This window comes from Callospermophilus lateralis, chromosome X (genome assembly GCF_048772815.1).
Source record: "Callospermophilus lateralis isolate mCalLat2 chromosome X, mCalLat2.hap1, whole genome shotgun sequence".
In the NCBI taxonomy this organism is placed as follows: domain Eukaryota; kingdom Metazoa; phylum Chordata; class Mammalia; order Rodentia; family Sciuridae; genus Callospermophilus; species Callospermophilus lateralis.
In genome coordinates, this window is record NC_135325.1 from 3,318,763 (window position 1) to 3,336,167 (window position 17,405).

The following is a 17,405-nucleotide window of genomic DNA, read 5'->3' on the forward strand; positions in this document are numbered from 1 at the left end:
CTTGGGGGCACTCAACTACTGAGCCACATCCTCAACCCTTTTTTGTATTTTATTAGAGACAGTGCCTCACTTTCGCTGAGGCTGGCTTTGAACTTGCAATCCTCTCCTCAGCCTCCTAAACTACTGGGATTACATGATGTACCACAGTGCTCAGCTGAGCAACACTTTTAAATTTTTCAATTTTTTAAAGTTATAGTTAAACACAATACCTTGTTTATTTTTATGTGGTGCTGAGGATCAAACCCAGTACCTCACACATGCTAGGCAAGCGTTCTACCACTGAGCCACAACCACAACCCCTGAACTTGTTTTTAAATCAAAAGTGTACCCACTATATGGTGCCTTGTCATTTTTTCTTAATATATATAGTTGGAGTATTTCTACTGTATATAGAGTAGTAGTAATAATATTCATTAACTGTATGGATATGTAACAAATCATTTCTTTGGCTTCCCAAAATTTTAGACCTGTGCAACAAAAGATGACCAAAGAAACAGATCTTTATGTCCACAGAGAAAGGCTGAAGGGAGAATAATCCAGCTTCATGTTGTCTGAAAGAATTTTGGTGAACACTAATTTACCAAACATGATACTGAAATGTAAAAACAAGAGGAGGAAGAACTTTACAGAATAGCTTTGACCTTCAAACAAACTGCAGCTGATGGAAAAGCACTTCAACCAGCAGCAAAAATTAGCCGAGAAATCTGATTCTCTTTTGTTTAAAGAAAGTAAAAGGTATTCAAATGGCAGGGTATGACCTATACAAATTAGAACAATATGGAAAAGGGAACAGAAGTGGGGAACAAAACAAGTGGACTATGGTAGCAGGAGTGGTGAGAAGCAGTTGCCCAGCCTCCCAGTGAGCAGATGGGAAGAACTGTAGGTCATGCTTCACAGCCCCATGGTAAAGGAGTTGCTCACCACATGGTGTCTTATCATTACAATAGTCATACATCCAACTAAGTTCAAACTGTGTATGAATGCAGACTTTCGATAGGGTAAATAAGACTAAAACAGTGGTGGTATTGGGAGGCCCTTCAAAATTGGTTATCAAACTACCACAATTGCCAGCACAGTGGCACACACCTATACTTCAGAGGCTGAGGCAGGAAGAGTTTTTTTTTGTGTGTGTGTATGTGTGTGTGTTTTAAAGAGAGAGGAGAGAATTTTTTAATATTTTTCAGTTTTCGGTGGACACAACATCTTTATTTTTATGTGGTGTTGAGGATCAAACCCAGTGCCCCGCGCATGCCAGGCGAGTGCATTACCGCTTGAGCCACATCCCCATCCCTGGAAGAGTGTTAAAAGGCAACCTGCTGAACTTGGAACATGAGATGGAAAATTGCAATACCATCAGTGGACTAAAATTTTTGCCACTTTTCTTCAGCCTTGTGAAAAATTCCCTAGTTGAAGTTAAAACAACACACATGTTCCTTATCTTAAAAGAAAACCTTACTTTTTACATTCCTATGGAAACTTCTCACTTTTATTATTATGACACCAAGATATAAGTTCTCTCACAGTATATCTTATAAAGCAGTAAAGTACTGAAGAGAAAAAAAGACGACCACATGCACCCAGTGAAAGGTAGAGCTCATATAGTCAGTGGTGGTTTCCAGGATGCCAAAGACTGTCAACCAGAAATATTGAAGTAACAGAGTTATTAGGGTAGTAGAATGGGCAGAGCAGAAACTCTTCTACACATAGGAAACATCCTAGGAAATTTTCAGCTAGAGAAGACAAAACCAGATTTGTGTATTTTATCTGGGTCACTTTGGGAGTACTAATGTATATTAACAATTTAGTGCTGACATGCATGTGCCTAGTACAGTATGGTTTTCTTATGACTGATTTCACCCCTTTATTCTTGTGTTCCAGAATCTTCAAGGCATCACCTACCAGATTCAAGCTAAACACCTTTGTTTTACTAATGCTCAGCTCCTGACTTCCTCCTTAAACCAGTCCTTGTTCTATCCTGTCAGCCTCTTGTGTTTTCTCCATGCCCCTTTCTTGAATGCTGCTTCCCTATGTAGCCCACTTCTGAAGTCCCATTCTGGTGGACGTCCCTTTGAGCTCCTTCAATGATGCAGCCACTTTTGAAAACTGGCATTTAACTCTGGGAATATAGTCTCACCCTCACAAGGCTTGAGAAAAGGAAGGCTATTTTCAGGGTACCACTCCTATGTAGCTGAGGCAGAGCCTGACGCAGATCTTCTCAGCCTTATGACTTCCTGCTGTTAACATACTGCTGCTCTTAGCTGGCTCACTTTATAGCCCTCAGGATTATATGCTAAGGGTGGGACAAGTTATACACAATAAATAGATGCTTGGGTCTCCTATTAGCGTGGCTGGAATTACTCCTAGATTTCTATGAGTATCTTTGCCTGCTCCCAAAGCTATGGTGCCTACTCAGAAGTGATCTGTCCATTGGATTAGGTTATTTTACTTTGCAGATTTTCAATAGGGGAAATAGGACTAAAACTGGTTGTGTTGGGCCGCCCTTCAAAATTGGTTATCAGACTACCTCAATTGCCAGCACAGTGGCACACATCTATACTTCAGAGGCTGAGGCAGGAGGATCGCAAGTTCAAGGCTAGCTTGGACAATTTTAGTAAGTTCTTATCTCAAAATACAAAATAAAAAGGGCTGGGGATTTATCTTAGTGATAGGGCACTCCTGGGTTCAATTCCAATACCAGAAATAAGCAAAATTACCACAATATTGAACATACAGCTTTATTTAAGATATTAAATAGAGTAAAAAAAAAATGACGGTAGCAACTTCATAACAGGATATAAGACCAAGCTTAGAATTACTTGCTCAAAAGTTATTCAGATATGCTCACAATGAGCGCACACACACACAAAAAGACTCCAGTTCTATTACTTGCTCTTCCTTGTATATTTACTATTTTACAGACAAATCAGACACTATTAAAGGACAGGAAAGGCCATTCCTGGTCCCCCCAGTGTATAGCCAAAAAGGCCAACTGCAAATGTTAATGTAATCCAAACTTTTCTTTAATAACATTTCTTAAATTGCATTACAGTTTTTTACAATAGAGATCAACAGGTCCATTTAACCCTTAGTTTACTGTCTTCAGAGAGAGGAACTACAAGAACATAAGGACATGGAGGCAATATGTTTCACTGTGGCCTATAACTGGTCTATTTTGCATACATGGGTCCAGGATTCTAGAACTATAGTAAGATCCTATTCCTACCCTCTGACAGAGGCAGACATGCAACATTTAGCACTGCAAAATCTTTCTGCTTCAGCTTCTTGAGTAATACTATGTACTATAAAGTTTTATAACATCTCCAAATATACAGTCAATGTATGTGCTATCAAGCTCATTCACTTCTGGAGAACCTTTTTGTCTACCCAATCTTGACTTTTTTGTTTTTTAACGAATTGTTATATCAAGATCAGGAAAGTCAAAAGCTTATTCTTGATTTATTAAGAGTATTGATAAAAAGCTCTTTATAAATAACATTTCACAAGCAAATTGTTGATAATCCACATGAAACAGAATGTAACTACTTATAAAGAAATTCTATTAGATTTAGATAAACTGAGACAAGTAAAAGTTTTCCAGACTACTTAATCAAGTTACTTACAATGTACACATTCCTGAGTATACCCCATTGTGGTGACACTGTTTACTTCAGAATTTTTCTGCATTCAGCTTAAAAGATGTTTCTTCCCAAGAAACTGAACTTTTCTGTCAAATGCGCTTGATCGAATAGGAGAATTGGGTTCATAAAATGGATTCATGGCAAACTAGGAAAGAAGAAGGTATTGGTTTGTCAAAGCAAAAAGGCTGATAAGTTTCTAAATTATTTAAAACTTTTAAATTAAAATTCATCAAAGAGGGGCTAGAGTTGTGGCTCAGTGGTAGAGCACTTGCCTGATATGTGTGAGGCCCTGGGTTCGACCCTCAGCACTACATATGAATAAATAAATAAAATAAAAGGTCCATTGGTAACTAAAAAATTTTTTTAAAAAATTCATCAAAGATTGGTCTGAGGTTGTAGCTCAGTGGTACCCATGAGGCACTGGGTTCGATTCTCAGCACTACGTAAAAATAAATCAATAAAATAAAGGTATTGTGTCCATCTAACTAAAAAAATCTATTTAAAAAAATTCATCAAAGATATTCAAAACAAGTCTGGATACCACGTTTTTAGGTTTCACTGAAAATGCTCCACTGTTAAACATTAATGTCCCCTTGAGAAAATTTTTTGTTTTGGTGTTTTAGTTTTGAGAAGTACCTGTAGCAAAACTAATGGTAGTAGGATAGATATTGTGGGTGTAAATTAAATTAATTTTCCAGATTCACCCTGTATGAGAAACACAAACCTACTTGTATTCATACATTACAAATACATGAATTAATCTGTAAGGTCCTTTGGACTACATTAACAAAGGAAAAATTTTGTCATATGTTCAGTGTTAAGAAAAGTTATTCTTGTATGGTAACATTTTTTAATTGGGGTTTTAATATTCTTTAACACAAAGCCAAATGATCAGTTCCTTAGCTAAAGTAAGCATATTATAACATATGTAGGAAAAAATTAATATTAAATGAAATTACTAATAAGGAAAGAAGCTACTGATCATCACACCACAATCACTTGATAAGGTATCATTCTTCTCCCTTTGGTGAATATAGTTGAATTTATCAGGGAAGTAGCCTACCAAGAGCTGTTTTCCCAAACACATCTTAACTTGTCAGTGAAGACTTGCCTGCTGAGAAAGTTGCCAAAGCTAGTTCTAATTGGGGAAAATCTAGTGTGAAATGAAAAACTGCAAAAAGGAGTTACTTAAACAGTCCAGTTTCCTGTCAAAGCTAGAATCCTTTTTTATAATCAGATTTTTAAAAAATTGTAGAAGATATCATACCTTTATGTATAAATCATAGACATCAGTAAAGAAGTTCTTGATTCCATCTTCTTGCCTTATATCATGAAGCATAATAAATCTCATATGTGAAATAATTAAGGTATAATCTTTATTAGAAATGAAAAGTGAAAAAGCAATAATTGCTATGTTACTCAAATTAGTCACACGCATGGTAGTTTGCGATGGAAAAGTTAAAGACATATACTGGGTCTAAAGTCAACTTAGTTTTACCTTAAAGAGAATATAATCTTTAAGTCAGAAATACATACAAAGTAAAATCATCCTCAACATGATTCAGATAAACCTGTTTTTCTTTTGGGGCAGGGGAGGTACTGGGGATTTAAACCAGGGGTGCCACATCCCCAGCCCTTTTTTGAGACAGAGACTTGCTAAGTTGCTAAGGCTGGTCTTGAACTTATAATCGTCCTGCCTCAGCCTCCCAAGTTGCCGGGATTACAGGCATGCACCACTGCACCTGGCTAAACCTGAGTTTTATAGATGATAACTTTAAAATGATCTGTTAAAACACAGTTTTTCCTAAAAGAAAAGTAGCTTAGGGCAGGGTTTGTGGCTCAGTGGTAGAAAAAATAAATAAAATAAAGGTATTGTGTCCAACTATAACTACAAAAACTATTTTTAAAAAGTAGCCTATAAATTGAAAATTTTTACCTAATTCTTTGAAACCTATAGACTCAGAGCCTGTATCTATGCTCCATGTTCTATTTGCTAACCCAACCTTAGTTCAGTATCTTTACTAATAAGTTAAGGATATGCCCTGCAGTGACAAATGCTGACACAAACCACTCATTGAATTTGTCCACAGTTTTCAAATACATATTGTTTGAAAGCCACATGTTTTCATCCACAAGGTCAAGAGCAGCATGAGCTATGAATTGGTTCAGATGACGATGATCATCCTAAATGACAGAGAGAAGCAACAGATTAACACTGCAATGTGGTATCAGGAATCCCAATAATTCTATAAATTCTATATGTGGTTTTCTTGTAGGGAAAAACACCATTTGCTTTTACTTCACTTATTATCAAGAGACATAAAAACTTCTTTTCATGTTTTAATTTGATACCTAAAACTCAACAATAACAGAAATAGCCAATAAATGTTTCCAAGAAACTATATTTTTAATATTAAAAGAAGGAAGTTACCAAATTCTGTAACCCTTTAAGCATTTGAAAGAATACACTTGGGGGGGGCGGGGGGGGGGGCGATGGGACAGGGAGGCAGGGGGTTAGATTCTCCTGCTTTCAAGCTCACATCTTGAGGTTGGTGGCACATATCTATAATCCCAGTAACCGGGGAGGCTGAGGCTGGAGGATCACAAGTTCAAAGCCAGCCTCAGCAACTTAAGCAAGATCCTGCCTCAAAATAAAGGCTACGGGTATGGCTCAGTGGTTAAGCACCTATGGGTTCAATACTGGGTACCACAAAAACAAACAAAAAAGCAGCTCACATCTTATTAGAGAAAGACATGAAAAACATGTGTAAGGTGAATGTGGATCAAGGCGAACACATTAGGGAAGCTAGGGCCATGGAGATGGCAAAGGACAGTTGCAGTGGCACCAGGGAAGCCATAGAGATAGCTGAAGAGTTGGCACTCGTGCTTACCTGCCAGAGGCCTCTTTCAGGTGAGTGGAACTTATGTGGCATGGGAATCTGGGAGTGGTAGGAGGCCACACTCAGCCCCAGCTGTGAGCAGTCATCATGTTAACAGCAGAGTATAATCCTGTCAGAGCTGGGAGTGTCCAGTTGGTAAACTGAAATGGTTTAACAGCAGAGAGGGTGGGACTGATCCACCATAATGTGGAGAGGAAGCTCACAATTTGGAATGCAGCCTACTCTGGTGGAAAACTGCATTTTCTTTGAAAATGCAGTTTTTAATGAATATCTGTTATAGCCTGAATTGTATCTTCCCCAAAATTCTTTTATTGAAATCCTAAGCCCCAGTACCTAAAAATGTGACTTTTGTTGGAAAGAAGGTAACTGCAGATGTGGTTAAGATGAGGCCATAATGGAGTAGGGTGGGCCTCTGATCCAATATAACCAGGGCACTTATAAAAAGGGATTTGGAGACAGACATGCACACAGGAAGAAGACCACATGAACACTGGTCCTACAAGCTAAGGAACTACCAGAAGCTAGGAAAGAGACCCTGAAAAGACCCTTCCTTAGTGCCTTTAGAGGGCATATGGCCCTGTCAATACCTTAATTGCAGACTTCTGCCTCCTAGAATTGTGAGACAATAAATTTCTGTTGTTCTAAGCTCCTTAAGTTCTGGTATTTTGTCACAACAGCTACAGGAAAGTAATATAACCCTTTTGCTAAAAAGACCGTTCCCATGGATAGGCTGGAGGAAGGTTGCAGTTGCCTTGGAATCTGTTGTACAGCTAAAGTATGTTTACTTCACTCACGTTGCCATGACGAAGTTAATTGAATCCTTAGAGTAATGGATGTATTTTGTGTCTGGCTCACAACAGTGTTTTCCATGACTTCACACTAATGATCACACTTGAAAGAATGGGTATGAATGGTAGAAATGCTTTAAGATAATAAGTGGTCACAGGAGAAAGAAATAAGACCAAGTGAAGCGATAAAGTGTTTTTATATATGCTACTCTGTCCATCACAAATCCGCTAGAGAGAACAAAAATTGTATAGAAGCAGCAATGTCCCACAAAGCAATTATAGCTGTAGAGATACCTCCAAAATTTTAATGTACAACATTCTCATAAGACTGTGGGAAAACAATGTTGCAACAATACGAGGAAGAAAATACCTCCAATTTCATATTTTGGTGGCAAGATTTGACCAGTTAAAAAGTATCTTATGCTTAAGAGTGTGCATTATGATTAATTTAAAAAATCAGCTCATCCTAAAGGACATTGAAGCCTATTTGTGGAGGCCGGGAGAAACACAGTGTATTTCTCAGCAACTTATTAGGAATATGTACTATTACAAAAAGATGGAGGGGATTGAACTGTTTTCTCTCTTCTTTTTTAATGGTACTGGGGATTGAATGGAGGCCTCACACAAGCTAGGTAAGTGCTCTACCATTGAGCTACGTACCTCCCCAGCCTTATTTATTTTTGAGACAGGGTCTTGTCTCAATAAACTGCCCAAATAAGAGCTGGCCTCAAATTTGTGATCCACTTGCCTTAACTTCCAGAGTAGCTGGGATTACACGTGTGTGCCACCATGCCCAGAAGGATTGGGCTACTCTCATCTCAAGACTCTATGACTGTTTGAATGGTTGGTAATATGTTCTTTAACCAAGCTTATTTCTTTTTCTTGGTACTGGGGATTGAAACCACTGAGATACATCCCCAAGAAGAGCTACATCGTGGGGATGAGATATATCCCCAAGTCTTTTTTATTTTTTGAGACAGGGTCTCACTGAGTTGTCAAGGCTGGCCTCAAACTTGCAATCCTTCTCTCTCAGCCTCCTAGGTTGCTGAGATTACAAGTATGCACCACTGTACCCAGCCCAAGCTTACTTTTCTGGACCTATCCCTGACAATAAGAAAGTCAAGGGGCCTAACCTCTGGTACTGCTTTCAGAATTACCTGCACACAGCCAGGTAGTCTCTGGAGAAGAGACCACACAGACACTACCCAGCACAGCAGTGCTACAGGCACTGAAAACAAGGTGCTGTAGATTCAGTGACAGCAAGACATGGGAGCAAGGGTCTTTTTTAACCCTCTCAGGTATATAAATTGATCTACTATGTCTGTCCTGATGGAAAATGTGATTCAGTGAAACAGAATGGACTTCCATGGCATTTCCAGGCAGCAAGGACTATTCATCCAGACCCACTACAGGTGGATTGTCTTTCCATGCATTTAAGAAGCAGCACTTCATAGAGGGTGATATAGTGAACTTAATATTATAGGAAAGAGACCTGGGCATCATGCTAGTCTGTACTAAGTGTATGCTGAATTGAAGGTTGAATAAATAATTTCAAAGACATCTCCCAGCTGGCTTCTATCAGTCTGTGGGCCTCCAGAGAGACCCTCATTTAACTGTGGTGGACTTGAGTTGCTTCATCTGTCCAGATCGATTCCATTTCTAAAATTATACTATACCATATTATTACAAGAGCATAAAAATTTTCATGTGGAATTTAAGCTTTCATACGCACTTTGGATTCTGCTTTCCCAGCTGGCAAAAATTCCATTTCAAAAACTGGATTATCATGGTGGCCAACAATTACAAAGTAGAAGCTTCCAGACATTATCTTCAATATATGGCTCCTAATTAAATTAAATAAAAAATAATATATTTTTAGTCCTCAATACTGAATGAAATCCAAAAATGATTAACACAAACTCTAGAATTTTTTAAATTTAAACTTCACATTGTAGAGGAGAATGCCACTGAGTTTGACATGCTTTCCAGTATATTATCATATATATGTGTCTTTTGGACTATACAAATTAGATATTTATGATATATCCTATAGAATATAATATACTGAGAATCCAATATACTGTATATCCAGAGGGAAACTGAAAAGCCTCAAATATGAAATCACAAAGATAACATTTTTATGATCTCAAAGTTTGGAACATTCAGCTCAAGGAACCCTGTATCTGACGGAGTTCCATTTAATTTGGACTGAACCAGTTAGTCTGCACATCAACACCTGGGAAGATTAATAGAGGGTGGTGAATAGTTAAGTACAATGGAATGTGGAAAAGATGAAAGCAATAATTAGCTTGCCTTGGAAATTTCCAGGAGGCATCCTTCAGAAGAAGCTAAAAACAACTGTATCACACACGTGTATACATAAAGGAGACACTATAGCATTTGTCTGCAAATTGTATACTTTGTCTTCTTTCTACCTAAAGGATGTGTGCTACAAATTTAAGTCTGCAAATGCAAGAGCCTATGATATGCCTCTTCATACACCAATTTATAAGGAAGAAATAATTCGGTATTCTAGAAAAAAAAATGGAAGAAATAATCCAAAAGGAAAAAAAATTTGAGGCATTGAGATCTTGGAACTAGGGTTAAGGGTTGACTAAAGAAAACAAAACAAAACTAAGAAACTGGGCAGGGATAGTCAGTGATTCCAGGCTTTAGATGCACAGAAAGACAGATGATGGCTTGGAGGGGAGAGGAGTAGGGGTAGATGGATTTACACATTTGTATTTTTAGAAGAAGAGCTTTGGAGTTAAACAAAGCCAGATTCAAGTCTAGCTCTGCCTCTTACTAGCAATGTGACCACAGGTGTGGTCCTCCTTCTCCCAGTTTCTGTTTCCTCATCTGTGTAACAGGGAGAACATCATAGTTTCCTCATGGTGTGCTTGTAAGGATGCCACAATCTAATGCATGCTGTCTGGTTCACAGTGATTATCTAGAACAACATGGAAGAGTATATACACACCAGGAGGTAGCATCTAGTAACTCCTCAATGTGTGGTGGGAATCCAGTTAACTGGGAGTATCCAGTCAGCATCCTGGACATCTGGGACAGATATAGCCTAAGACTCACCAAACCTCACCAGGCCTTCTGCTGATTCACACAGAACATGCACTGAAATCAGAAATCTGGAATCTGTTTCCTAATCAGGAAATCAGGGCCTAGTTGGCACTTTTAACTTGACTTGGTACTTTTAACTATGACTATGAAGAAAAGGTAGATAAACTCCTTTGGCATGATGAAGTAGGATTTTAAATGTTATTTGGGGCAGGGGCTGACATGCTGTAGACTGCTAGTCAAATCTAGCCTCATGCATCCTCTTACTATTGTCTAAGGCTGCTTCTACCCTTCAATGGCAGAGCTGAACAGCTGCAATAGAGACCATCAGGCCCTTTACAAAAAGTTTGTCCCTGTTTTAGGGGAAAGATATGAAAAAGATTCAAAAAATAAAACTGAATAACAAAGATAAGCAGGAATGATACAAAAGCTATGCAAAACTAGGGGACTTGGCAACAACTCTCCAATGGAAGTGCAGGAAGAGCAAAAGGAATTTGTAATTTGAACCAATAATGATATCATAAACTCTTGTTGGAAGAGGCTTCAGAGCTGGAGTTTCCCAAGGGAAGGGCTTACTTTCTTCAGCACAAATATTTAAACAGCAATAAGAGAAAACACACAAACACCAAACTTAAGCAGCAGAAGGAAATACATGTATACATTCCTCCCCAGACTCTTGCCCATTTATGGAATCCACCAATGGGAGAGATACACAGTGTTTGAGCATAGCATGAAGAGTTCTGTTAAAAACCACCCAGTTGAGCAGATGAGACAGTTTTCCTTACCTACATTCTATTCTTGACTTGAGCTGCCAATAATTTGATTTCACAAACTGCTCAAGTAAGAAGGGTTGTAGTTCTCCACCCAATTCTACTGAAGAAAACCTGCCAGGTGAAGCAGAACTGAAAACCTTGGGAGAAAATAACCCCATTGTCTCAGGAACAGAACACCTGCAATTACTTAGCAATTACTTGCAGGTTCACTACCACTGGATAATAATGGGTAAAGGTGAGACAAACTATTGCTGTCCAATATACTGAACTTTCTGCAAGGATGGAAATGTTCTATAACTACACTGTCCAATATGGGAGCCAGCAGCATTTGAAATGTGGCCAGTGTGACTGCAGAACTAAGTTTGAAAATTTAGTTAATTTTAATTAATTTAAACATAAATAGCCACATGTGGCTAATGGCTACAATACAGAACAGCACAACTACAGATCAATGACTGCAAACTCTTATAAAAGTTCAGCAATCTTTTCTATCCACAAAGCAAGTATTACTCAGAATTCCAATATATAAAATAAATTATATAAAGCAATCGATATGGTTAAAATGCCTGTTGCCATGAGTCTGCTCAATTTTCCCATCACCTTAATAGAGGCCCTTGAATCATCTCCAAGGAAGGCCAGGTCTAGAGGTAAGGAGGTAGCTACACAGAATTTGGGAATTAAACTGGGGAGCTGAGGAAGAGAAAAGAATCTAGCACGGTTTCCAAATGCCTTGCTCAGGTGATCATGCTCAACAGTGCCCCTCTCTTGAGAAGTCCTAATCTATGCAACCTGTATGTCAGTATTCCTGGCAAAGAGGCTTTAAGGTTGCAGACGGAATTAATGCTGCTTGTCAGCTGACCCCGAGATAGGAGATTATTCTGGCTTATCCAAGTGGGTCCAATATAATCACAAACATCCTTAAATACGGAAGAGGGCAGCAGAGGAGGAAAGTCAGAGGGAAATGTAGGCACACAGATGGTCACAAAGCTACAGTGTTCAGGGCTTTGAAAATGGAGGATTAAGCCAAAGCCAAGGGATGCAGGTGACTTCTTAAAGCTGGAAAACACAAGGAAACAGATTCTCCTCAGAGTTTCCAAAAGGAACACTGCCCTGCTGATCAGTGAGACCTGTGTCAAATTTCTATCTACAAAACCGTAAGGTAATATATTTGTTATATTAAGCCACTGAAGTTGTGGCAATATTAAGGCAGCAGTAGGAAACCTGTGGGTATGAGAAAAAAGGCAGTGTCAGCACATGGGTAGAAGGCATGTTTTATGAAGATACAGGAGACAAAGGGAGTTCACTTACCAGGAGCATGGGTTTCAAAATATCATAAAAGGTATTGTGGGAGGCCATGATATACCAATGTGAAGATAACTACAGCAACACAGGAAAGACAATGTGGAAATAAACAGAACCTATATTTTTTTCCACCACATATCCATAATCACAAGGATGCCCAATGCTTGCAGAATGGAACTGCAGAGAAGGGGCTGTAGTCTAGACTATGATGTTTTTCAGATGCTGCTGGAATGCAGGAATTAGGGACAAGGTGGGATTTCAGCATTAAGTAGCCTCAACACTGAAATGAACTGATAGCTCTAGTGCTGAAATCACAGGGGTCTCAGGACTCTCAGGTGATCAACACTGTTTGTGAAAGGTTACTAAAGTTTGACAAGGGACTAGACTTGGTGGCTGATGAGGAGAGCCAGAACTCTCACTTGTGGTAGAAAGGGTCCCTGGTGGCTAGGGAGACTTGATCCTCTTTTTGAGAGGGAGACAACTAAAGAAGTCAACTTGTTGGTATGAGGTGCTCTCTGGCTACCTTAAAGAGGACAGATAAATGATGTAGAAAGCAGGTCACTAACTAGTAATGAATATAACAGGACCAGAAATCTGTGAGCCTAGAATCAGAAGGGCAAAAGCCCACAAGAAACTGAAAAAGTGTGAAATATATTAAAAAATTTTTTAAAAAGCCTTTTTTAGGTTTTGATGAGGAAAGAGTAGGGGAAAAAGGTCAACTGCTTCAAGTACATGGTACATACTGAAAAGGACACAGATCTCCTTAACTTCCATTTTTTTGTTAAAGAGAATAACTTTCAAACAGCAAGCATGGAAGAAAGCAAGTTAGACAGGATGCAAATTTCAAGGTAGGCATGTTAAGAAAATAGGCATTTCAATAAATCTACGTCTTCAGGTCCTAACAAATTATATAGCTTGGATTAACAAATAATATTGTGTATTAGTAACATTTGAGTAAGCCCTGGTATATAAAAGTGTCATAACCTCAGAGATAGATAAATGCTACTACTTTCAGAAACGGGGAAAAAAGTTGTCTCCTAGTCTATAACCGGGCACATTCAAAGAGACTAATACAACAAAAATATGTATTAAATTTCCATTTTTGGTCAGATACTGTGTCAGGAGCTTTTATTATAAGTTCATTAATATGAATACCTAGAAGAAATAGATTAGGTTATTATTTATTCACATACTCCACTTATACTGAGAACAAGTCATGCAAATTTTACATTTTGTTTTGGAAGGGAAATATGGTAGGTAGACAGTAAATCACTTTTTGCCAGTATCTAAGAACAAACTGGAGACCTATAGCCTGGGTGATAATAGTAGTCTTGCTAGAATGATACACAGTATGAAAACAGACAGTCTTATTCACTGTGATAACCCCAGAGCTACAAAAGTGCCAGAGGTCCAGCAAGCATTGATTTGCTGAATAAGGGATGACTCACTTGTCAGGACCTGAAGAACACTACATATTTATTCTATGTCAATTTATGGCCCAGGTTCTCTAAGGAGGCTTTGAGGTTGACCTTAACCTAGTCTAGTTCAGCATTTAAACTAACTTGGACAAAACTTACCACATTCAAGGTAACACTACAGGCAGATAATTTATTAGATGGTAAAATAGGGAGCCAGGCATGGGGTGCATGCCTATAATCTCAGCAACTGTCACAAAATAAAAAAAGGGCTAGGGATGTAGTTCAGTGGTAGAGTGTCTCTGAGTTAGATCCTCAAGTACCCGGCCCCCAAAGAATTTTTTTTTAAACTCCATTGCTAGGAAAGTCAGGTGAAACTAACAAGATAATTTACGAGGATGAAAAATAGAGCCCTGCAAGTGGGTTAAAAAAAAAATAAATAACTGCACAGCAACAAGAGGAGGGAAACCTAAATTAAAAGCAAATCTACCCAAAGTTTTAATTTTGCAAGCTCAGTTTATAGGTAGCAGTTTGATATGATGGTCAAAAAAACAAACAATTTTAGGCTGCACTGAGAGAAAGATAATGTCTAAGCAAGGTTGGGAAAGAGTTGAAGTCCTCTTTATTAATAACATCATCTTTGGGCAAGGTACTCAGTTCTGGGAATCACATTTTAAAGAGATCAATAACTCTAAACTGTATTTTGTGGGGGAGGGTGGGATCTAGGCTAGAAAATGCTCTGGAAACAGGAGGAACTGAAGATGTTGCGGTGAGGGGGGAGACTGTGTGTGTGTGTGTGGGGGGGGGGGGGCGCGCGCGCGCGCGCGCAGCACAATACTCTATGCTATCTAATAGAAAAGGGATTTGAGTTAGGGATGGCAAAGGGTTTCTTCTAGTGAATGAATTCTAACTAACTGGTACTATCAACCAGGAACTGGTGCTGCGAAAGAAACTAAGACAAAGTGATGTCAGCAGTTAATTGCTATGATCAATTATTCATGTCTGCTTTAGGGAGTGCAGTGCCTACATGAGTGCCAAATATTTAGACTCTGGATTGGAAAGACATTCCAAACAGCTCTGTAGGCCAAGCTCAGGGCTACTTTGAAGTTACAAGGAAGCTAGAAATGTGTAAGGGGTGCTTTGAAGACCACCAGTGTCAGAGTGGGAGGATGATCTCAATTAACTTAAAATTCCTTTCCAACTCTTAAGAATTTTAAACTGCAGGGAAATGCAAGGCAAAATTCATGCATCCCAGTTCCAAAGCCAATCATTTCTTACAAAAAATTTCTTTACAGCCTCTATAGAGGAACTTAACTGCCCTGTGCTCCTGAGAGCAGTGGTTTCAGTTGTTCCATAGACCTGGGGCTGCAAGACTCAAGCGGTGTGGCAAGGGACCTGATTATTGCAATAAATGGGTTTAAAAAAAAATGAATACTATCGATAAGTATCTAATGGGAAATCTTCCATTAATGTTATAAGCAATTCCCCCCTCCCCAAGTGGGTTAATGCTGACTCTTAAAACATTTTACCTAATCCTATTCAACTCTGGGACCAAAAGATGGGGTTGGAAGTGTCTTCAGGCTTTTTTAAACAGTGAGCATGTGATTCTACTTTTTAACAGTAACTATCAACACTTATCAGAACACTGTTTTCATTGTTTCACTGTTCTGCTCAAAAGCCTTAATGTTTCTCAACTACAACATCATGTACTAATACCCCAAACAGATTCCCACATTGTTCAACGTCTTTTCTCAACTTTATTGTTCACCTCTGATAGAGCTGAGTGGTCAGCCTACTTACTTTTCCTCTAAAACTCACTTTGGATTGCATCCACTCCAGACTGTTCTTACTTCTTTGTGCTTGGAATGCTCTCCCTGATTCTGTACAACCCTTTCCCATTCTTTAATGTACAACTAAGTCCCTCCTTCCACAATTATTTCCAACAAAAACCTATAGGCTTTTCACTTCCTCTTAGTGTTACTCTTGCTGGCTTTTAGATACTTAAAACTTTTCACAGCCAGGGATCAAACCTCATTGTACTCTTCAGTACTGTGCAAAAAGCTGACACTGACCCAATTTTGTCCTCATAGGACTTAAATACCTTATGTCCCCAGGGCACGACTTTGGGAGCCAGGACATAATCCGCACCCCCACCCCATTCCTTTGCACATTTCCCCCTTCCAGCAAAGCTCTCCTCAGTGCTCCTCATTCAAATCCTCCCTATCAAGGCATTGATTAGTCACACTTTTTCCACAGATATGTCCTCGATTACTTTCATCTTAAACTGCCTTCGCTTTTTATAAACTGTTTACCCAGTCTACAAGGCATCTTCGTTCTTCTTCAATTCTTTGGCTGCGATATTTTCTTACTGGTGAGAGATCTGGTTCCTTTTCTTTCTAATTAAACTTGAGCATCTTGGGGATCGAGCTCACCTTTTTTAAATCTTGCTCAGAGCACACAACGGCGGAAATTCTATGAAAGCTCAGCTCCGTGGTTCTCAAAAACTGGGGGCGATTTTGCCTCCCAGAGGTTGTTTGGCAATGTCCGGAGACTTGGTTCTATTACCTGTGCGCGTGAAGGCCGAGAGCTACTGGCTTTTAGACGGTACGGATCGGGGACGCAGTGACTATCTTACGATGCACAGGACTGCCTCCTACAACAAAGAATTTTCCAGCTCCACATAGCAATAATGCCGTGGTTAAGAAACACTGGGTTAGCTGAATGACCTAGTGAGAGCCAAGCCTCCGAAAAAGCGGACGTTTGCAGATCGAAACACAGTGTGGATTGCCTGGTGGGCTAACTGAATCGGCTGGCCAAGGCCGGGGCGGGGTGGAGGTACAAGACCAATATGCGCTTCACGCGGAGCCTGGGACGTCCCCCAAGGACCCGGAGCGCCCGCCCCCCACTCGCTCCAACCCCTACCTGTAGTAAAAGGCCGACAATGGAAACGCCCAGTCAGTTCGCGCCACAGAGACCCGCGCTCCCCAGCTTCAGTCAGGACTCCAGGAGCAGTACTCGCGAGACCCTAACGGTACGCTCTCGCGAGATGTGGGTGGAGCTTCCGGTAGCGCTGGGCGCGTGCGCAGATGAACGCGTGCGCCGTAAAAGTCCAGACAAAGGCGATTCAATTTGGCGGGCCTCTGGGAGGGGTGATGTGGGCTCTGAGCCGTGAAATCTCTGGGTGCTGCCCCGCCACCCTGCCCCGGCGTCCGCCCTCCAGCAGCCTTTCACAGTTCCCCTCCCCCAGGGTCACGGCCCCGCCACCCTTCAGAACCTCGGAGAAAGGAAGTACGCGTCTTCTTCAGAGTTCCTACTTCGATTGTTAGGCAGAACATTCAGCTCTCTTGTTTTTCCCTATTCCCCCCAAACAGGCCGGGATTCCTTCTGGTCCTGAGCCTGCAGCCTGGGCTGAAATTTGGAACTCGGGTCCTGGCGATTGGGCTCGGGAGGAAGCAGAAACCTGATGATGGCTCAGGTAGCTAGCTATACCTGCCACTTCCCCGGTACTGGTAGAAAT

At 39.9% G+C, this 17,405-nt stretch overlaps 2 protein-coding genes across 7 annotated transcripts in view; one reads left to right on the forward strand and one right to left on the reverse strand.

Annotated features, from left to right (window-relative positions):
- Positions 1-2,721: 2,721 nt before the first annotated feature.
- Positions 2,722-16,905, reverse strand: Trappc2 (trafficking protein particle complex subunit 2). Of its 3 annotated transcripts, XM_077106719.1 has the most exons (6): positions 16,811-16,905; positions 16,454-16,541; positions 9,059-9,170; positions 5,674-5,822; positions 4,906-4,987; positions 2,722-3,783 (listed from the first exon to the last, which is right to left on the reverse strand). In XM_077106719.1, the coding sequence occupies exons 3-6, from the start codon at positions 9,149-9,151 to the stop codon at positions 3,685-3,687; spliced, it is 423 nt and encodes a 140-aa protein (XP_076962834.1). In that variant the 5' UTR covers positions 9,152-9,170; positions 16,454-16,541; positions 16,811-16,905; the 3' UTR covers positions 2,722-3,684. The 3 variants fall into 3 exon arrangements, with proteins under 3 accessions (XP_076962834.1, XP_076962833.1, XP_076962835.1); XM_077106718.1 differs by lacking the exon at positions 16,454-16,541; XM_077106720.1 differs by lacking the exons at positions 16,454-16,541; positions 16,811-16,905 and adding an exon at positions 16,321-16,412.
- Positions 16,906-16,992: 87 nt separating this feature from the next.
- The window catches only part of Ofd1 (OFD1 centriole and centriolar satellite protein), a 40,926-nt gene continuing 40,513 nt past the window's right edge, over positions 16,993-17,405 (forward strand). For 2 of the 4 annotated variants that reach the window (XM_077106353.1, XM_077106355.1), the window contains exon 1: positions 16,993-17,363. In XM_077106353.1, the coding sequence (XP_076962468.1) occupies positions 17,352-17,363 (12 nt within the window). In that variant the 5' untranslated portion in view covers positions 16,993-17,351. The remainder of the gene's footprint in view (positions 17,364-17,405) is intronic. The other 2 variants (XM_077106354.1, XM_077106356.1) reach the window with 2 other exon arrangements.